This window comes from Tursiops truncatus, chromosome 3 (genome assembly GCF_011762595.2).
Source record: "Tursiops truncatus isolate mTurTru1 chromosome 3, mTurTru1.mat.Y, whole genome shotgun sequence".
Taxonomy (NCBI): Eukaryota; Metazoa; Chordata; class Mammalia; order Artiodactyla; family Delphinidae; genus Tursiops; species Tursiops truncatus.
Window position 1 is genome coordinate 50,703,010 of NC_047036.1, and position 22,981 is coordinate 50,725,990.

Consider the following 22,981-nt stretch of genomic DNA (forward strand, 5'->3'; position numbering starts at 1 on the left):
GTTCTGACCTCAAGCTGAACCTGTGAAAGTAAGGTCTTTGCAATAAATGGGCTGTACCAATTAATAATTACATAAAAATAAAAATTAAATTTAACCCTAATGTGCACCATACATGAAAATCAATTTCAGGTAGATTATAGGATGCAAAATAAGACTCTCTTACTGACCTTGGGAAAAAGTAAGAGTTCTTAAATAAGACACAAAAAGTATTAAATCATAAAGGAAAAATGTTCTTTAAAATTAAGAATTTCATTTTATCAAAAAACACTATGAAAAGAATGAAAAGGCAAACCAGAGAAAAGGAAGAAATATTTGCAACACATCTAGCCAGTAACAACAAATAACTAGATTAAGTAAAAATGCTTAAGAAAAGTCAGACAACCAATTAAAAAGAATGGCCTAATGCCTCAAATATGTCTTTCAGAAAGAGAGAAATTATCAACAAGCAGCAGAAAGAGGAAGCAAAGCCATCTGGATAAATCAAATAATAGTTTATCCAGTAGAAAGGTTTTTCTGTATTTTCAAGGCTCTGTTTGCCTCATTTGTGTAACTTTTACATTTCATGTAACCTAAAAATATTTATTAAACCCAAGGCTTACTCAAATATTAATCACTGATCTCCATTTTTGACATCCATTAAAGTGAGGAGGAAAGCATCTACACCATGTAGATTCCCATTATGCCTCAGTGGACTGAGGTCAGGCCTGGTTTGAGGAAAATTTCCCAAGGCTCTAACCAAGACTATAGGGCCTTTGAAGAAGAGAGGAGAGAAGGATGGCTATGGTTAATATTTATTGAATATTTGTTATATACCAGACACTTTGCTTAACGCTTTATGTGGATTACCTCATTTAATTCTCACAGCATCCTCATGGATGAGGAATATTGTGATGTTAAGTAACAGGAATTCAGCCACCAGATTTTGTGCTGCTAACCTGAGTGCCTAACTACAGTTTTTTTTGTTTGTTTGTTTGTTTGACATCCTTATTGGAGTATAATTGCTTTACAATGGTGTGTTAGTTTATGCTTTATAACAAATCCTAACTACTTTTTAATAGCGTCTTTCTTAACTGTTCCATTTGGGAGAGAGGAGAGGGATCATCATATTTCCCAGTTACAAGGCTCATCCCAGAATTACTACAAGTTTCTTTGCCTTATCTACTTCCTGACATACCTTAGGCTTTGGCCTTTTATTGGCTTTGAGGTCCAGGAAGGTGCAAAATGTAGAATAAAAATGCTCCATGCATGGTGTGAAGATGAAGTATGACATCCTCTTACCCCCACTTCTCTTCATGTGTGAATGCCCATGTAAGGCTTTATAATCTTGCGACAGTCAGCTTATTTGCTGTGGTGGGAGTGGAATAGATAGGGGGAACCTGTCGTCCTAGGACCTAACAGTTACTTAAGTAGTGCTGGTTAAATAGAGATACTGGTATACCTAATGTGTTCAGGTACTATATTTTAACATTTAGCATTATATAAAAATACTAAAATGAATAATTAAGACTTCTGGGTTTTTCATGTATGTTTCCAGTTTCTTCCCACTTTGCGAGGTAGCATTTCTGTCACTTTGATTATGCACAGAAACAGATATTACCTGTTTCTCATAAATATTTTCATTCATTTTAAGAAAATATAAAATCAGTGTCTCAATTTCTCAAGGAAACCAATATCATACTGAACTAAGAAAAATCGTTTTTGCTTATGTTTTGCAGACTTTGGATAATGAGATGAGTACAGATGATGACAATGAATATGCAGAAGAAAAGGAGAGCTACATCTGTGCAGTGTGTCTGGATGTTTATTTCAACCCCTACATGTGTTACCCTTGCCACCACATCTTCTGTGAGCCCTGCTTACGGACTCTTGCCAAAGACAATCCTGCAAGCACTCCCTGCCCATTGTGTCGGACAATTATTTCCAGAGTCTTTTTCCAGACAGGTAACTGTTGTCTTTCATTAACACAATTACCTGACTATTTTGACTACCTCTTTGTTCCAGTTCTAAAAGTACTGTATGAATTAACATGAGAAAGTTATTGAAAATCATATACAGCATAATTTGTTACTCTTTAGTTTATAAAACAGTGCTTGCCCAACTCATTAGAACTTGTTAAGATCATAGAATCATAGATGAGAATAGTTTCTCATCTCTAGTCCTCTATTCAATGTTGAGATCTTTTCTAAAGCATCCTAACTAGTTATTGTTCAGCATGTACTTGAACATCTCCAGTGTCAAGGACATTCCATTAAAATTTGAAGCAGCCCTGTTGATTATTTATTCCTCAAATCTGCCTTCCACTACTCCTCATTCTTTGGCCCATGCTTTTTCCTCTGAAGTCTCAGAGAATAAATCTGTAAATATCTGAAGATAACTATTAGGCCTTTCCCCCAGACTTCAAATCTTCTCAACATTCTTGTTGTTCTTAAGGCCTTTCTTCTTGAACTAGAAGATAGTAAAATTGGAACAAGGATTTGTTTACCTAATTATCATGTAAAGATGGAATATAACACAATATTTAAAACATACTAGTGGAGAAAGGAAAAACGAATGAATGTGGAACATAGAAACCTGCTAAGGTGAAAGGGAAGAATGATAGAAGTAAGCAGAGCTGATATTTATTGAGTGCACTACTGTGTGCTAAACCTTAGGGGAGGAAATTTCTATATCCACATTCTCGCCTCAACCATAGAGGAACTAAATGAGGATCAAAGTATGTACTTTATTAATAGTAAAACTGTAGAAAACACATGGTACATTTTTCTTCCGCAAAAGAAAATCCAAGGACCCATCTGCAAGGAAGAATCAGTTTATAAAAATAAGCTTTGCATGCCTTAACCCAACCAGCTGCATGAAGACTTGCAAACCTGGCTTACAGGCTCAGTAATCAAACAGTGAAGAGAAAATATAACTTTGCCTCTCTGATCTTTGCCTAGTGCATATAGTTTGGAGCACAAAATCACTGCACTGAGCACAGACAGACCTGGAGACAAAAGGACATGCCAAGCACAGTTGACTGTAGCCAATAGAGAAACATGGTCAGGGACTGCAGGCTGTCATCTGTCACACTGACAGATCACTCTTCCTTTCATGGGGAAGAGCAAGTAAGGAGTGGAGAGAGGGAAGGAAGCAATTCCATGGGAGGACAGAAGCTTACTGGAAGTTCTTCTCTGGCTTACATTGAAGCAGGAAAAATAGGGGTTCTTTTCTAGTATTAGATCCCTTGCTAGGTGCTTTGGAATGAATGAAATGTGAAGAGTAACATCTCTTTCTCAGTGTTATCTCTGACCATCTATGCAAGAAAACATTTACTGAAAGCCTGTTTTGAAGGGAAGCATCTAGGCGATGTACATAGTGATTTAGACAGATGTCCCTGCCTTCCATGATCCAGTTTAATGTTGACAGGGATTTTAAAATTGCTTTCCTTAATGTCTTAAAACAATGATGATTTGACTCTCTCTTGGTTCATTTATCAAAGCAACAATGTCATATTTTCCTTTATTTCCAAAATTGGTTCTTCTATATAATAAATCATATTGGGAATATTTATTCCAATGGAGACTAAATTTGGTTGTGCACTGTCATTTAGAAGCTGGTAATAATAATGGGAATATACTACTTAGTTATTTATACCTACCTCAAAAAGATTTGACATGTTTTAAAATATATATGCAATGAGGTAGCAAGGCAAGGGAAGTAATGAAGTATTTCATTTTAATATTCTGTCTGCCTAAGAAAAAATAAAATAAGCATACAATTAAATGATTCTCATGATCGATGGAAAGAAACATACCAACTCCTAAGGGCAAGAGAAGTTTTTTCCAGCACTTTAAAAGAAATTTTTTAATGTGATTTCTAGGCATAGTGAGAGATGGAGTAGGCAGTGTCCTCAAAAACATCCTCAGAGCAAATGCAATATCAGGTGTTCTAACATGGTATCTTATGGTATTCTTTGATAAGAGCTGAGGGCATATCAGAGTATAGATTAGGGAAAGCAACATTGCCAGTAGCCCAAAAAAAAAAAAATATATATATATATATATATATATAGAGAGAGAGAGAGAGAGAGAGAGAGAGAGTCTGGTTTTCCGATAAAAATAACTTCTAAAATTATGTAAGTAATACAATTTCATTATAGAAAAATCCGACTTTACAAATAAAATTATAAGCTCAAAATCCTCCATAGTCCTACCATTTAAAGATCACATCATTTATCGAGTATTCTTCCAGAATATTTTATATCCATATACTTAATCATTTTTTTTGTAAAATGTTCATTTTGAACATAAGGCTTTTGACCTGCTTTTGTTTTACTTTTTTAAAAATATTTATTTATTTATTTAATTTATTTTGTCTGAGCTGGGTCTTAGTTGCAGCAGCAAGATCTTTAGTTGCATCATGCGAACTCGTAGTTGCAGCATGCATGTGCTCTCTAGTTCCCCGACCAGGGATTGAACCCGGGCCCCCTGCATTGGGAGCGCAGAGTCTTACCCACTGGACCACCAGGGAATTCCCTTGTTTTACTTTAAATTCTTGTGATTATATCATTATCTACTTAAGCTATCTACTATTTAGTTTAGTTGTTTATCATTCATTTTTTTTGCTGGTATATATGGATAAATATTTGCACACATCTCCGAGCATTTCCTTGTAATGGATTTCCAGGAGTAGAATTGGTAGTTAAAGTCTGTACGTGTTTTAAGGCTATGTATATGTTACAAAATTATGCTCCAAAATTATTGCAAGCAGCAATATAATGGGCTTATTTTCTCAACACTCTGGACTATCCTTTTTTTTCCTTTTAAATCCCTTACCATGTCCTTTGCTGATTTTTCTTTTGGTCTGTTCATCGTTTTCTTATTTACTGCAAGAGGATTTTTTTTTTCAGTAATGTCAGCTTTTGTCATATGTGGCAAATCGCTTTCCTATTTCGTCATATGTACTTGATTTATGTTTATTATATTTTATGAATGTGCAGAACTTCTATATTTTATGTAGTCTTATGTAGCAACCTTTGCCTTTATTATTTCTAATTTCAAAGTTAGGTATTAAAAGGCCTTATCCACTACAGAATTACAGTAAATCCCCTACATATGAATGAGTTGTGTTCTGAGAGCACATTCGTAAGTCCAATTTGTTTGTTAAGTCCAACAAAGTTAGCCTAGGTACCCAACTAACACAATCAGCTATATAGTACTGTACTGTAATAGGCTTATAATACTTTTCACACAAATAATACATAAAAAACAAACAAACACAAAAACAGAACATTTTTAATCTTACAGTACAGTACCTTGAAAAGTACATTAGTACCAGCTACATCACCACTGCTTTTACGCTTGCTTCCAGACATCCTGAGCTTGAAATAAAGATACTGTACTACTGCACTATATACAGTACTGTACAGTAAAATACACAAAAGTACAACCACTTGTAGAGGATGCACACATGTGATAACATACGCCAGACATGTGAGCTAACTTATGTGATTGGACATGTGAACACACGATCGCATATTTGAAAGTTCGCAACTTGAAGGTACATATGTAGGGGACTTACTGTTTATAAATAGTCTCTTTACCTATATTTATTTTGGATTTCATTTTGTCCTCATTTCCCTGCTCTTAATTCCAGTCCATTTATTATGGTGTGCGGTTTGGTTAAAAATATAGTACCTTTCAAAAGCAAAACAAGAAAACCACAAACAAAAAATAATAATAATAAATCTTGCAAAATAGTTTTTTACTAATTTAGAAAGAATAAACAGCTTAAGTCATAATTTAAAAAAATATATAGTCCCTTTATTCCGTGTTTGTAAGCATTTATCCCACTAACATTTATTGAACAATTCATTTTTTTTCTATACTGATTGAACTGCCTTTTTTAGGTAATGAAGATAATTACTAAAATGTTTCTGTGTTTTTTGGCAACTGTTCTTTTCCATTCATATTTCTATCTTGTCCTATACCATTACTTCGGTCTTATAATTATTTTAGCTTTATGTTTTAATAACTCATAAGTGAATTAATTTTATAAGTTGGGGAATAATTCACATTTTTAATTGACATTTTTATAACATTGTTATAATATTATAACATTGTTATAATATTGAAAGCATATTGCCTCTCAATAACATTTCTGTAATTTCCTTTCAAATGGCACAGCAAAATTCTTATTAGCTTTATGCCTGTATTTTTTTTTTTTTTTTTTTTTTTTTTTTTTTGCTGTACGCGGGCCTCTCACTGTTGTGGCCTCTCCCGTTGCGGAGCACAGGCTCCGGACGCGCGGGCCCAGCCGCTCCGCAGCATGTGGGATCCTCCCGGACCGGGGCAGGAACCCGTGTACCCTGCATCGGCAGGCGGACTCTCAACCACTGCGCCACCAGGGAAGCCCTATGCCTGTATACTTTTGTTGCTGCAATTGTAAATGGGATTTTTTTCCTCTTCTGGTTTCAGCTGCTTTTGTTGATATTTTGGGAGAAAGTCAGTTTCCAATCTTACACTATTCTGTTAACTTTACTGAACCTTGAGAGTTATTTATTAAGTGAATGAATTAATCATCTCAGCTACCTAATGTCACCATTCCAATTGTGTACAAACCAGGGGACAGTTATTATCAAAGATTAAAGTGGGAAGGTTGTCATTTTCTAAAGGAACTGAAGATATTTGGCAAATGAATAAGGGGTTAGTTGTAATTTAGAGTAGTTCAGTGGATAGAGTTATGATGAAATTCCTTCCAGACTTATTCCATAGAGTGTGCTTAGGAAAATAATGATTTAAACCACTCTCAATATAACATTCAGTATTTCATGCGATTTTGCTTATATTTCTTAACACTGTTAGATGTGATCTTGATAAAGTACTTGATACACTAGAAGTTGAGAATTTGAAGTGGGAGAGCATATATAGAAGACAGGGTGGAAGGCATTAATATCATTTGTTAGTGGAGGTCAAGATAATACTGTCAAAAGTTAACAGAGTGGCATGGACATATATATACTACCAAATGTAAAATAGATAGCTAGTGGGAAGCAGCTGCATGGCACGGGAGATCAACTCGGTGCTTTGTGACCACCTAGAGTGTTGGGATAGGGAGGGAGGGAGGGAGATGCAAGAGGGAGGAGATATGGGGATATATGTATAGCTGATGCACTTTGTTATCAAGCAGAAACTAACACACCATTGTAAAGCAATTATACTCCAATAAAGATGTTTAAAAAAAAAGTTAAATAAATAAATAAAACTAGCAAATATGGGGGAAAAAAGTTAACACAAAAGCATACAAAAAAATAGGTAGTAGACACTATTGGTTGCTAATTTATATCCATTACATCTTTCTTCCTAACATACCCTGAGTTTTATTCCAGTATTTAACTCCCTCAGCATAGGTCAGGTGGCTCCTGGGTAGATGAACCCATCTTTGGCTTTTTGGTAATCTATTCCTTTTGCCAGTGATAGGTTCATAAATGGGCATGTGTTTCACTTCTGAGTGATGAGGTGAGACTAAAATTTGCCTTTACTCTTAAGACATGAGATGGAAAAGCTAGTTTCTTCCCCATTGGACATAAACAAGAAGGTGTGTAATAGGGATAATTACTGGCAGCCATCTTATGAGCAAGTGGGGAACCAGCTGAGTATAAAGTCTTTATTTTGGATAGTAAAACTAAAGAAAGAAATGAACAAGGGGTCTTGATGACATTGTTTAACCACCAAGTCAGCCAGGTTTGAAGCCTACCCTACCTTTGAATTTTCTATTACATGAAATATTAAATTTATTAATTAACTAAGGCAATTTGAATAAATTTTTCTATTAGTGTACACCAAGAGCATCCTAACTGATGAAAGCATACTAATAATGAAGGTAGACAATATAGAAACTAAAAATGATATTATTCACAAAAATTTGAGAGGTGAGAAGGGAAGAAGATATTGCAAAAGACCCAAATCCTCCTAGAAGGAAGTCAATATTATTTAAAGTTGATAAATTAAGAAATAGTGAAGAAGATTTCTGGAATGGTAACGTGAGAAGCTTCATGGATCCTCACTCCAGCAAAACAACTGTTTAACTGGTGAAATGATTTTTATTTCATTTAAGTCTATGGAAATTGTCCTAAGGATGTACAGCAAATAGAAAAACATTTATTTTTTTAAAAATCTACTGAAGTCTACCATTATACTCAGTAAGAACATAGAGAGCCTGTCACATTTAGAAATTCAGATGCAAAGGCATGAATTTGGAACCCTCCCTTACACTATGAACACACACACACACACACACACACAAACACACACACATACATACACAAATTAACTTAAAATGGAACAAAGACCTAAATGTAAGAGATAAAAATATAAAACTCTTAGAAGACAACATAGTTGTAAATATTTTTTGAAATTGTATTGGGCTATGGTTTCTTAGATATGACACCTAAAGCACAAACAGCCAAAAAAGAAATAGATGAATCAGACTTCATCAAAGTAAAAAACTTCTCTGCTTAAAGGGATATTATCAAGAAAGTGAAAAGATAACCAGGATAAACGCAAAGTGAAAAGATAACCAGGATAAACGCAAATATTTGTAAGTGAACGCAAAGTGAAAAGATAACCAGGATAAACGCAAATATTTGTAAGTCATATATGTGACAAGGATCTAGTATCTAGAATATATAAAGAACTGTTACAACTCAAGAATTAAAAAACAAATAACCCTATTTTAAAATGGACAAAGAGTTTGAATAGACAGTTCTCCAAAGAAGATATAAAGATGGCCAATAAGCATGAAAAAATGCTCAATATCATTAGTCATTAGTTGCAAATCCAAACTATAATGAGATATCACTTCACAGTAACTAGGGTGGCTATAGTTAAAAAGATAGGGCTTCCCTAGTGGTGCAGTGGTTAAGAGTCCGCCTGCCGATGCAGGGGACACGGGTTCGTGCCCCGGTCCGGGAAGATCCCACATGCCGCGGAGCGGCTGGTCCCGTGAGCCATGGCCGCTGAGCCTGCGCTCCGCAACGGGAGAGGCCACAACAGTGAGAGGCCCGCATACCGCAAAAAAAAAAAAAAAAAAAGATAGACAACAAGTGTTGACAAGGATATGGAGAAACTGGAACTCATATATTGCTGGTTGGAGTATAAAATGGCAAAGTCACTTTGGAAAACAGCAGAATAAGTTTTGCACATGGAAGACTCTAAGCCTGCTTGTGAGATTGGGAAAAGTTCTGGTGTTAACTAGAGTTCTTTTGTCTGTGGAGATGAAAAAGAATCCAGGATGGGCAGAGCTGAGGAGAAAGACCTCTGGATAGGGAAGACCTTTCTTATTCACTGACTGACAGCCTCATTCTTTCAGACAAGGAACTCCCACATCAGCACCCCAACAGTAGGTCTGTTCAGAGAGGTGCTACATGCTGTATAACAGGATCTGCAGGCCACCTCCATCAGCAGGCTGAGGAAGGGAAAAGGCTATGTCTTACGAGCATTAAATGGAGAGAGGGTCATCCAAGTGAGGGGGGAGGAATCCCTCAGCCAAGGAGATTATGGTTTCGTTGTGAAGGAAGGCATCATATTTTTTTGAATTGACTTTATGACTGAAGCCTTCAAACAAAGCATGTCACTGCCCCTATTGTGGACTGACTCTGAAGAACACTGGTATGGGCAGTCCTACGATAGACTCAGTGTTCATTGTTCAGGGATCCCAGCCCATGCTCATGTGGAAGATACAAGTGTCTCAGGTACTGCATAGGGAGCCACAGGATCAGTACAACTTAACTCTAATTGTGAAGTCACTCACTGCTCTCACCTCATTCAGATGTACCCACACCTCAGCAAGGAGGATTTCTACCCTTGTTCCACTATTTTCCTCCATTCAACGTCTGTCTCCTTTTTTGACCACCCACCCCATGCCACTACTCTTGTGCCTTTACATGCTGGAACTAGATGCTGATAAGAAGAAGTGCTGGTGAATTCCATTGGAAAAAAAGGAAAAGAAAATGGCTAAGTCCTCACCTTGTGTGTAGAAGTCCCTAAGTAAGTAAAGAAATGACATTTAACCTAATCTAGGATTTTAAGCATAAAGCAGGCTTATGATATTTTTCACCAGGGATATTTTGGCTGTCACAATAATATGAGGATGCTACTGGCATCTAGTGAGCAGGGGTAGGGATGACAGATATCCTGCAGTGTTTGGGCCAGTCCCACACAGTGACGAATTATCCAGTATTCTGTCTAACTTTTAGATGTCCTGCTGAGCTTTATCCAGGACATACAGCTCATCCAAAAGAACATCACACTTCCTCTTTTTATCCACTGTGACAACCTGTAATTGGTCTTGTTCTATTGTCCCTATTCCCATTAACGGCATTTCATACTTTCTCTTATTCTATACCAAAAAATCTGGTCTGTTAATTCTTATGCTAATAGTGGTTTTGTTCTTGCGTTCATCCATGAAATTTTTCATTTTTTCATTTTTCTGTTCATCTTGTACAGAATCATCACTGCCTCCAAAATCCAAAGTTGTTCATTTTTTTTTATTGAGGTATAGTGGATTTACAATGCTGTGCCAGTCTCTGCTGTACAGCAAAGTGACTCAGTTATACACAGACATTCTTTTTTTCTTTATATTCTTTTCCATTATGGGTTTAATCACAGGATATTGAATATAATTCCCTATGCTGTATACTAGGACCTTGTTGTTTATCCATCCTATATATAATAGTTTATATCTGCTAATCCCAAACTCCCAGTCCCTCCTCCACCCCCCTCCCCCTTGGCAACTGCAAGTCTGTTCTTTATGTCTGTGAGTCTTTCTGTTTTGCAGATAGGTTCATTTGTACCATATTTTAGATTGCATATACAAGTGATATCATATGGTATTTGTCTTTCTCTTTCTGACTTCACTTAGTATGATAATCTCTAGCTGTGTCCATGTTGGTGCAAATGGCATTATTTTGTTCTTTTTTATGGCTGAGTAGTATTCCATTGTATATATGTACAAACTCATTCTTTATCAGTAGGAGTATCTATTTCATGATGTCTTTTAGTGTAGTCACTCTTGTGTATTAATGTATGGAAAAAATATATTTTATTATAAAAAAGAAATAGAAAAATAAGCATAATGATTAGAGCAGTGTTTCTCAAATTTCTCTCATTTTCCTACCACCTTCACAATTTTTACTGTATCCACATACCACCAGAATTACTTTTTTACTTAAAGATTTTCTTCATATCAACACGTTTTTAAAAAAAATACTTATTTTAGCCTCATCCTTAACAATTTATTTGTGAATTTATGTATTTGATGTTCTAGTTTATACATTTCTTCTAATATACATTAAAATAAATAGGTAACTATGAAAATTTTTAAATTTTTCATTCAATTTCATCCTAAATCCTTTCACATATGGCTAGTGGTCTGCAAACCAAGTGTTGAAAAACACTGCCTTGCAGGAGGTTAATGGAGGTTAATCTCCAGAAAAAAGCTTGAAAACAGGAATATTTAAAACAGTCCCTGGGGATTGTGAGTGGAGCTAGATATAGAGGGAGTGGAATAGATCTTCATTGTTGTTTTGGTTTTGGTTTTGGTTTTTTGAGCCTTTTAACATCATTTGGATCTTTTCAAACCATGGGCATGTGTTACTTTGACAGTTTTTAAAAATAAATAAGTAAACCGAAGTGCAGCATTAAATATGATTGTGGGCAGGGAGGATGGAGTCCTGTTTCTTTTCATACAGAAGACAGAGAATCATGGATTCTTTGAAGCCAAGAATGGATGCTGTGATAACCTTTTTTTTTTTAACATCTTTATTGGAGTATAATTGCTTTACAATGGTGTGTTAGTTTCTGCTTTATAACAAATTGAATCAGCTATACATATACTTATATCCCCATATTTCCTCCCTCTTGCGTCTCCCTCCTACCCTCCCTATCCCACCCCTCTAGGTGGTCACAAAGCACCAAGCTGATCTCCCTGTGCTATGTGGCTGCTTCCCACTAACTATCTGTTTTGAAGATCCACTAGTATATCCCTATCCATAGGCTTTCAAAAGCCTTTTTCTAAATCTTGAAGTGTAACTTTAAATACAAAATAATAACAGTATACATCATAACAGTACAAAGTACTTAGCATTTTGTCTTTATCATACTAAGAGCACAATAAAGGTTATTGTTGAATTGGGCTTAATTTAGTAGATCTCCTCTTGGCCTTATTATTCCTCTAACAGAGGGTAAACTAGTTATTCTTGGGTAATGAAACAGTTACTGAAATAATTCTTAATGCTCCAGAGTCTTAAAGGACATCAATAAGCACAACTTAAACACAAGATGGCTGAGATGAAAGCTTGGATAAATTCTCTAACCTAAGAAGGTCTTATAGTACTAGCAGATTTCTCCTGGGCCAAAGGGTTAAAGTATTTGTAACAACTCTTTTCCTATTCAGGTATAAAAATGATGGGTATAAAATATTGCAGTACCAAATATTAAGTGGAATTATTACATTAAAATGGATAAAATTTTAACTGTAGTTTATCTACCTAATGAAATAGGAACTCCTAAATATTAACATCAGTTAAGCATAAATTATATTCTGTAATGACTTGTATATTGTAAAATCCATAGCTCCACCTTGACAAAGTGTCAAATATAGAATTTTTGTTTTTGGTTTGGTTTGGTCCCTGTTGTATGTGCCTCTGTCATCAGGCTACATATTTAGTTGGAGATGGAACTTCCTAACTAGATTTTAACTTTGAACAGTTCACTAGGAAAGGGTAAGAAAATCAGGTTAAAATTTATATTCAGAGCATACATAGATAAATATTCATAAGTATTAATGAGATACTCCTGGTTGGTCTCTCTTTCGAACATTCAGAGTTCCTCTTGCCACCAAATCACATAGGACATGCAGTTACTAGGAGACCTTGCAGCCGCCCTAGGGTGAGAACCTGCCAGGTCTGAAGAGTTGGTTCTGAGGCTTATCTTACTCATATTTCTTTGAGTCAAAGTAGTCATATTCTGTTAAATGCAAGCTGCAATAGCAGACTCCAGTTTTCTCTAACTGGTAGTGTTCCCCTCATAGATGGACCTTTCTGGGTGCTCACATGGGTATAAAATGAGTTTCACTAGGAGAATTAGGGTCCCTTACAAGTGAGACTTTCTTGCCCCTCTTGCAGAGATGCAGATCAAGCATTGCCCTTGAAACCCTGAAGACAGTTTTAAGATAGTTTATAGATTTTCATTGATATCTAGTAAAGTGAGCTCAAATGTCGATATATTAGCCCTTCTCTGTTCCTGTGTAAGGGAAAGATCTCAAATCCCCTTGAAGCAGCATCCTCACTCAATTTTACTCCTGCTGCTGTAAAACAATACAAAGAAAACTATCTTAGATTGTATATTCTTGAAAAATTACTATTTTTCATCATATTAAATATATAAACATATAGATCAACATATTAAAGAAGAAGAGTGAGATGAGACTAATCTAAAAGTTCTAAAGATCATCTCACAAGAGGTTACTTAAACTAAATGCTATGTTTAAAAAATGAGGGTTAAGCATCAGCTGGTAAAGATTGTTTTGTTAGAAATCTCCCTTTTTATACAAATGCCCACTGATTGGGACTCTTCATTCACAATCTTGTCTATTCCTTGCAAATGTCCTTTATTGTACATTAATCTCCTGGAACGAAATAATGCCTGTGAACAAGCATGTCCCATGCCTGTTGAAATGAAGGAAAGTTGGGTTTCCACTTAAAATCAGGGCTCATTCTATATATATAATGCAAAACTCTTGGAGAAGTAGTCTTTTTTTTTAACTTTTATTAAAACATGCTTCAAATTTCTTTTTGTCAAATCATCTTTTTGCAAGTTGCATCTTTGTGAAAAATGAAATATTATGTATCAAACAACATAGGACTCAGAAGGGAATTGTAGGGAAAAAAAGCTTTCATTATAATGAGACATAATTTTAAGTAGGTAAACAAGGCCTTTAATAATCTAAGTGAGATGGGTGGACACATATATCCTAGGCTTTTAAATTAGAACATAATACCACTGGGTCCATCTAAATGACTGTGCCCTGTATTTATAATAATACTCTTATTATATTCCCCTTGTTAATAGGACCCTAAGGCCTGAATTAACCCTATCATGGCACTTACCTCATAACTTAATGGTTACCTATTTACTAGATAGGATTTAATGCAGGTACTATGCCTGTTTCACAGTTTTAACTCTTATACTTAGCAGAATGCTTAAAACTATTACTAACAAATATTTGCTTAATTATAATTAGTTGTTTAAATATAAAATTGCCCATATTGAAGCATAAAGCAGAAATCAGAGTTACACTACCCTATTGGTACTGCCTGTAGTTCAAAATTGCGCTGTGTATGTGGTTGTTCTTATTTTATTCTTTATGATACGATACAGTGAAACTCATGGTAATATACACTGTAATAATGTGAATTATGTTTTTATGTAGTTGGTGATTGACTCCTGCATTCAGCCAAGTCAAGAAGCCTGGAACTCTTATCTTAACACTTATTTACTATTTCTATGATAGTGTCACGCAAAGATGCTGCTGTTTCCACTGGTACTGCCACCACATTTAACTAAATGTACCATTTGAGTAGACTTTAGAATCTTTCCAGGATATTCAGGGTTTTGTCTTTTTCTAGCATATTGAATGATATGAAATATTGATTACATCTAATACATTATAATGTATATTGTATTAAGAAGCCTCTACTCCCTAAGAGGTAGGGTTGGCAAAGGAGGAGATAAAGGTAGTTTTTATCACCTTTTACTCCAAGCCCTACATCTTGGTCTGCCTTCAGATTTTTCTCAGTGCTTCTTCCAAATAATTCTGAGAAAGGTAGTACTGAATATTTTTTTTGTTGCAATATCCTGGAGTTCCAAGTTCAAATGCCACTAGAATGAAGCAACATTGTTCTATAGAAAGAACAACATCCTTGGGTAAGGTTTGTACAGTTTATACCAGAGTGATATAAGGTTTAACCTATTTAAATAAATTCAGGTAATTTTAGAACAGAAAAGGATTTAAGGTCATTTCATCCAGTGGTTATCAAATTTGACTGTGCATCAGAATCACCCAAGGAGCCTGTAGAAAGCACAGACTCCTAGGTCACATCCACAGCAATTCTGCTTCAGTAATATCTGGGCAAGGTCCTAGAATTTGTCTTTTTAACAAGTGCCCTCAGCAATTTTGATGCATAGCCAGGCTCCAGACGTGTATTTTGGAATCAGTGATCTAGTACAATGCCCAGCAGACAGGAATTACATTTAATTAATTTCTATATTTATAGCTATACCAGTAAAGTGCTAGGCACATAGCTGTTGCAAAATAAATGTTTGCCAGAGATAGGGTAGAAAGTGAGTACAAAGAGAAGTTCAACAACTTACGAAAGGTGCCACAGTTAAGAAGCATTAGAACCCAGTTCTTATTTGCCCCAGAAATGGAGGGATAAGGGCTTCTAGGTCCTCTTTTCTCCAAAGGCCTTTCAGATCAGTGTAAGAAATAAAATCTTCCAACATCTCATAAGATTATGTTATGGACACATGTATTTATGTTCAACAAAATGTTGTAGGTACATTTCCCATCTCATTTTGCACATTTTAGTAATTTCTCTGATCATAGTTTTTGTAGGTATTATAAATATTTTTATGAACCCTTTTTTTCTTTGGTGCATTAATCACATGGGTTTGTTATGTAGGTTAAAAGTGCATTGTGTAATAAGTTCCTTGAAGCTAGAAAACAAAAATATCACAGTTATCATTATTACTTTTACCTCTCTCATGTATCGTCTAAGAGAAGTTTGATTTGTGACCAGCTTTCAAAACTGCACTTATTGGCCAACTCTTACAAGAATGTCTTTTTGATCTGGTTTACTGAAATCAATTACACTTCCAAATAAGTTTTCATTTTAAGAGAGGGCAGTGCAGTGGCATCCTCTGGTTATTGCATCAACATTTTAGAGCATGGCTACAAGCTCTCCAGAAGGAGGAGGAGGTGGAGAGGAGAAATAGAAAGGAGGGGAATAAGAATTCTTGAGTTTCAAACTCTTCACCTTGGTTTATATTATCTCCCACATGAAATCATTTACCCACCACACTGGTCTTACTTTTAAAGGCATTTAGGAAGTTGTGAGTCAATTTGCCCTAGAGTTAATTGTTAACACAATACCACTTATAGGATTTTTAATTTCTCAGAAAATACCCTGAATTACAGTCATCACTGCTTAAGGATAAGCCCTGCAAGAATTGTTACTGTAAGTGAATGTGTTATAAGTCATTTGATAATCTCTTCCATTCTCTTCATCAGTATGAATGACACTGATGAGTCCTTTTAACCAGGTAGTAGTGCCATGACCATCTTACACTAAGGGGCTGTTCACAGGCAGTGGGCAGAGTGGACATTGATAAAACACCTGTGCACTGCTGCAGAAAACACTGCGAGAATATCCAATCTGAAATGATTTAACTATTAAACATATGAAGGATAAAACATTCACTAGCCATAACAACCGCCAACATACACGATGAGTACACAGACTATGAAATTACTTTTTCTCTATCTTGTGTGCTTTAATTACTGGCCCTTGGGTGTAGAATGGGGAAGGGAGTTGCCAGTTTAATACTTAACCTCCCTTGCTTGGAGTGGTCTGTTTTTTACATTGTTTCTTTTGCTGTTAAATGTAAACTCTGAGAATCTGTTTTCCCTGTGAATTGCTTAAGGTAAGAATCAATCCTGGAGAGTAATTAGGAAAAATAGAGATAATTTGATGTAACTGGTTTGAGCAGAAGCTCAAAGCCTGAAGGATGGAAACAGAGAAGATAGTACAGGAATAATTGTGGGATGAAAGTAAGAGGGCATCATTGATGGAAAGACTACTTTATTTCTCAGTTAGTAACCAGCTCTACACTGGCCTCCCTGAGAAGAACTTCTCCATCGAACAGTTCAACTCGGATCATGCCTTGCTTTCCCTGGCTCGTATCCAGAGACTCTTAAAGTGAATGTATGTGGGATCTAGTTCCCCCACCAGAGAGCAAACCCCTGCATTGGGAGCGCAGAGTCTTACCCACTGGACCACAACTAAGAGCCCGCATACCTCAACTAAAAGATCCTGGGTGGGGCTTCCCTGGTGGCACAGTGGTTAAGAGTCCGCCTGCCGATGCAGGGGACACAGGTTCGTGCCCTGGTCCGGGAAGATCCCACGTGCCGCGGAGCGGCTGGGCCCGTGAGCCATGGCAGCTGAGCCTGCACGTCCGGAGCCTGTGCTCCGCAACGGGAGAGGCCACAACAGTGAGAGGCCCGCGTACCGCAAAAAAAAAAAAAAAAAAGATCCTGCGTGGTGCAGCTAAGACCCAGCACAGCCTAAATAAATAAATAAATAAAATTTTAAAAATAAAGTGAATGTCATCATATGTGATCTTTGGTATTCGTTTATTTCAAATGAATATTTTCCTTTTCTCTTTAACTCATTAATGTTTCTGAAAGGTTGAGAATTTATCTCTACATCTTTTAAACTTCTTCATATCAGCAGCGTTAGCATCTAAATGGTCAACCCATCACATATGGAATGAAATAAAGAGACTATGACATAAAAAGTTCTAAGGATTTTTCCTTTTCATTATCACTCCTGAGCCATGGTTACACTCTAGTTATTCTATTGCTACACCCATAACACGTTTCCCCCTTTTTCTGGTCTACCTGTTTATTTCCATCTTTTAGACTGCAGTCTTCTTGAGGGCAGGGCTATGTCTCATTCATCACTGTGTTCTGCATATCTGGTGTAGTATCTGACATAGGAGCTGCTCAGTAGGTGTGTGTTCTATGTGTAGGCATATCAGAGTTGCATCAAATTCAGAGGAGTTAGGTTTGCTTGGGTTAAAAAAAAAAGTTGACTGTACTTTTGTCTTCACTGTCTTAAAGAGATCTGAATTTATTATCAAAATACTACAACAACCATTTTTCAGGTTCTTGCCATTTTACTCAAATTAATGTTTAAAAATACTATTTTCTTTTGCTTTACTCTAGAACTGAACAATGCCACAAAAACATTCTTTACTAAAGAATATTTGAAAAGAAAACAAAGCTTTCAGAAATCCAGCTCTGCAAAGTGGCCCCTACCAAGCCGCAAAAAAGCATTCCATATTTTTGGAGGTAAGGAAGCTAATGCAAAAAAAAAAAAAAAAAAGGAAGAAAAGGAAAAAAAGTCTGGTAACATTGTCCAAGGTCTTCTTTAAAGCTGTTTTCTTTCTGCCTTAGATATATTAGTAGAAAAATATTTCTTTACTTGTCAATTTTAAGTAAGGATTTTGCTAAGTATCCTTTTACTGAAAGCTACAGGTGTACATATGAAAAAAATGGAGACTATACAGTAAGAGCAAAATCTGAGAAAAACTCATGATTAAATTTATTTTGCCTTGATGTCAGTAATGTTTAATATGTAGATAATGAACTCAAAAGTAACAGATTTGACAAAAGCTATATTTGACAAAAGCACTGGTATTCCTTATAAAGGTTTTGAACAACTCATTATCATAATTTAAGTTCATTTCATTTTATTGGTTCTAATCTGTTTTATTTTAATAAATTATTTCTCTTTTATTGAAGTATAGTTGATTTACCATGTCATGTTAGTTTCAGGTGTACAGAAGAGCAATTCAGTTTTAAATATGTATGTATATATATTCCTTTTCAGATTCTTTTCCCTTATAGGTTATTACAAGATATTAAGTCTAGTTTCCTGTGCTATACAGTAGGTCCTTGTTTGTTATCTATTTTATGTATAGTAATATGTGTATGTTAATCCCAAACTCTTAATTTATCCCTTCCCTGACCCTTTCCCCTTTGGTAACCATAAGTTTGTTTTCTATGTCATGGGTCTATTTCTGTCTTGTAAATAAGTTCATTTGTATCTTTTTTTTTTAAGATTCCACATATAAGTGATACCATATGATATTTGTCTTTGTCTGTCTTACACTTCACTTACTATGATAATCTCTAGGTTCATCCATGCTGCTGCAAATGCCATTAGTTCATTCTTTTTTATGGTTGGATAATATTCCATCGTTCATAGATATAGATATATAGACACACACACACACACACACACACACACACACACACACACACACACACCACATCTTTATCCATTCACCTGTCAGTGGACATTTAGGTTGTTCCCATGTCTTGGCTATTGTAAATAGTGCTGCTATGAACATAGGGGTGCATGTATCTTTTTGAATTAGAGTTTGTTCCAGATATATGACCAAGAGTGGGATTACAGGATCATATGGTAACTCTATTTTTAGTTTTTTAAGGAACCTCCATACTCCATTCTCTATAGTGACTGTACTAATTTACATTATCACCAACAGTGTAGGAGAGTTCCTTTTTCTCCACACCCTCTCCAGCATTATTTGTAGATTTTTTGATTTGAGGTGATACCTCATTGTAGTTTTGCTTTGCATTTCTCTAATAATTAGCCATGTTGAACATTTTTTACGTGCCTAGTAGCCATCTGTATGTCTTCTTTGTAGAAATGTCTGTTTAGGTCTTCAGCCCATTTTTTGATTGGGTTGGGTTTTTTTGATATTGAGCTGTGTGTATATTTTGGAAATTAATCCCTTGTTGGTCACATCATTTGCAAATATTTTCTCCTGTTCCATAGGCTGCCTTTCTGTTTTGTTTGTGGTCTTTTTTGCTGTGCAAAAGCTTTTGAGTTTAATCAGGTCCCATTTGTTTATTTTTGCTTTTATTTCCATTACTCTAGGAGATGGGTCCCCCCAAAATATTGCTGTGGTTTATGTTAAAGAGTGTTCTGCCTATGTTTTCCTCTGGGACTTTTATAGTATCTGGTCTTACATTTAGGTCTTTAATCCATTTTGAGTTTATTTTTGTATATGGTGTTAGAGAATGTTCTAATTTCATTCTTTTACGTGTAGCTGTCCAGTTTTCCCAGCACCACTTACTGAAGAGACTGTCTTTTCTCCATTGTATATTGTTGCCCACTTTATCATAGATTAATTGACCATAAGTGGGTGGGTTTATTTCTGGGCTTTCTATCCTGTTCCATTGATCTATATTTATGTATTTTTGCCAGTACCATGCTGTTTTGATTACTGTAGTTCTGTAGTACAGGCTGAAGTCAGGGAGTCTGACTCTTCCAGCTCCATTTTTCTTTCTCAGGATTGCTCTGGCTCTTAATGTACTGTTGGAGTCAGTTTGCTAGTATTTTGTTGAGGATTTTTGCATCTGTGTTCATCAATGATGTTGACCTGTAATTTTCTTTTTTTTCTGGTATCTTTGTCTGATTTTGGTATTAGGATGATGGTGGCCTCATAGAATGAGTTTGGAAGTGTTTCACTTTCATACTATTTTATTTTAATATTTTACAAGTTGTCCCACAAGTTTAGGACAAGTAGAAAGTATCTGTGCTTTAGTATAGAGTGTCTCATGCTTGTACAGAGGACAAGGAATACTTATTTCTGAGTTCATGTCTAACTAAATGTATGACCTCAGGGATATCATAGAAACCTCTTCTTTTGTTTGTTTCTGATCTGTAAGATGGTAATAATTATATATTCCTAATTAATATAGTTACAAGGATCAAATGAGCTGATGTGAAAGCACATTCTAAATTATAACTAATTGTACTATATAGATATAAGGAATTATCAAATTAGGGCAAGGCAATCTCTAATACCTTTTTCACCTTTGAGAATTTGTTATGTGTAATGATGATCAGACAGTATAAACATAAAATATAATTTCATCTTTTATAAAACCATGGTCTGTCAGAACAGTTTGTGCAGTTTTAGTATTTACCCTTATGATGTTTTTGGGGGGTCTGGTTGGAGAAGCTCAGATATGGGGAACTCTGATCTTCAGGGAACCAGAGGGACTTCTACATAAGAAGACCGATAAGATCAGTACAGCAATGATGTAAACCAAAAGGAGGTAAAAACAGAGCCTTGTATGGTTGAGGCAAAAGATAAGTTGAATTACAAAATCCTCAAGGTTTGAAGAAAGTAGTTTAAGGACAAATATAACTTTATACAGTAGTTTGAATGAAGAAACTTAGTTTAAAGACATTTTATAAGTACATACTGTTTTATAAAATGGTAAGTAACTATAGAAACCCATTGTCCATAGATTTGGTATAGATACATTTTAAAATATATTACTGTGAAATTCAGTCTTACTTAAAGGATTTCATACCAAAGAAGAGAAAATTTATTGTATGAATTATGTGCTTTAAAAGGTTCCTTTGTATCCTACCTTCTACCCTATACCCACATTTTAAAAAGAATGAGTCACTTTTCTGATAACCCCTCAGTATCCTTTGTCTTTTTGTACTCTGGGGTACTGAAGCTATAAATTAAATATTTGCTTCTTTGTGATTTAATCTTATTTGTCCTCCCCATAGAAGTTCCACAGAACTTGAACTTTTTATAAGTTTTTATGGAGGAGGTTCAAAGTAGCTTTACTATACAACCTAACTTAAGCAATATATTACTATCAAGAGTTCAGCTATGCTAAGCAAGCCTCAGCCAAAACTGAAAGAGTTAAGCCTTTAATCACTTGGCACAGTGGTGTAAACAAGAGTGTAAAACCGGAGGAAATGCCAACCCCCCCCCCACCCCCAATATTCTATTTTCCCCCATGGAACAGTGCACTGGTCCAGGGTCAGGTCGACCAGGACAGATGTGGGGATAATCTTACTGTTGAGGAGGCCCCCGAACAAAAGGCCTTGGCACTTTCATGGGCCCTGAGGGGTGTATATGTGTGTGTGTTGGAGTTTTATTTTTGGCGGGGGGAAGAAGGGAAGACTAGGAGTGGAAAAGTACTGAGTACTAATTCAGAGTGGGGAAAAGTATCTTTAAGGTTTCTCCCTAATACCCCTCTAAAGAGGTCTCAGCAGAGATCCAGAAGCCCTCTGCCCAAGCCCTCAGATAAAGGACCCAGGAATGCAGGTGCTGAGGACCGTAAATATATGAAAGATCATCACAGGCCAGGGGCCTGAGACCTTGATTGCAGCTCCTTCAGAGATTGTAATGCACTGGCTTTACACCAAATCTGGTGTGGGGAGGGCAGCTTTCTTCTGTGATGCCTACCAGGTAAAGCCTCCATAATTGCCTATGGTCAGGCCTGAAAAGCCGCACGTAGGATTTTAATCACAAACCAGACTCAATTACCAGTATTACTGAAGCACCGTCTGTACTCCTTTGTTTGCTTCCTGCCTCCCCCGAATTTTGTATTTATCATTTCTTTGTACAAGTAAGTATACATATGTATACTTACTGTTATTTAATTTTGCTTGTCTTTGAACTTTTGCAGGGGTAACAATGTATGTATTCTATATTTGCTTTTTCACTCAGCATTATGTTTCTTGGATTTGTCTTTTCAGTGAGCGTAGCCACATTCATTTATTTTTACTGCTATACTATCACCCACTATGTGAATATGGTACAATTTATCTATTCTCCTGTTGATGGACAACTGAGTTATCCCATTTTTTGTTTATAAACAACACTGCTATAAATATTATTTTCATCTGTCCTGGAGCATAAGAGTTCCTCTAGAATAAATGCCAGTAGCAAACAGCTGGGTCATAAGAAAAACACATCTTTAATTTGACTACCTAAACCAAACCATTTTCCTAAATGACTGCTGATCTGTCACCAACTTTGTTTACCACATTTGATGTTTTCAGTCCTTTAGATTTTGCCAGTCTGATAGGTATAAAATGATATCTCACTGGGGATTTAATTTCACTTTCTCTAATTACCAGTAGGGATTGAAAATAACTTTGTATGTGTATTAGTTATAGAATTTCTTCATCTGTGAAATTCCTTTACAAATTTTGTCCATTTTCCTATTGATTGCATTTTTCTTGTTGATTTTTGAGAGTTTTAAAATATTTTCTGCTGACTCCTTTTTTAATTATTTGAATGGCAACTCTCTT

General features: G+C 35.8%; 1 protein-coding gene across 3 annotated transcripts in view; it reads left to right on the top strand.

Moving 5' to 3' along the window:
* Positions 1-22,981, top strand: part of RNF180 (ring finger protein 180) — a 278,091-nt gene that overhangs the window by 207,801 nt on the left and 47,309 nt on the right. For 2 of the 3 annotated variants that reach the window (XM_033852898.2, XM_033852899.2), the window contains exons 6-7: positions 1,716-1,941; positions 18,046-18,171. In XM_033852898.2, the coding sequence (XP_033708789.1) occupies positions 1,716-1,941; positions 18,046-18,171 (352 nt within the window). Of the gene's footprint in view, positions 1-1,715; positions 1,942-18,045; positions 18,172-22,981 lie in introns of those variants that run through there. The other variant, XR_012330704.1, reaches the window with a different exon arrangement.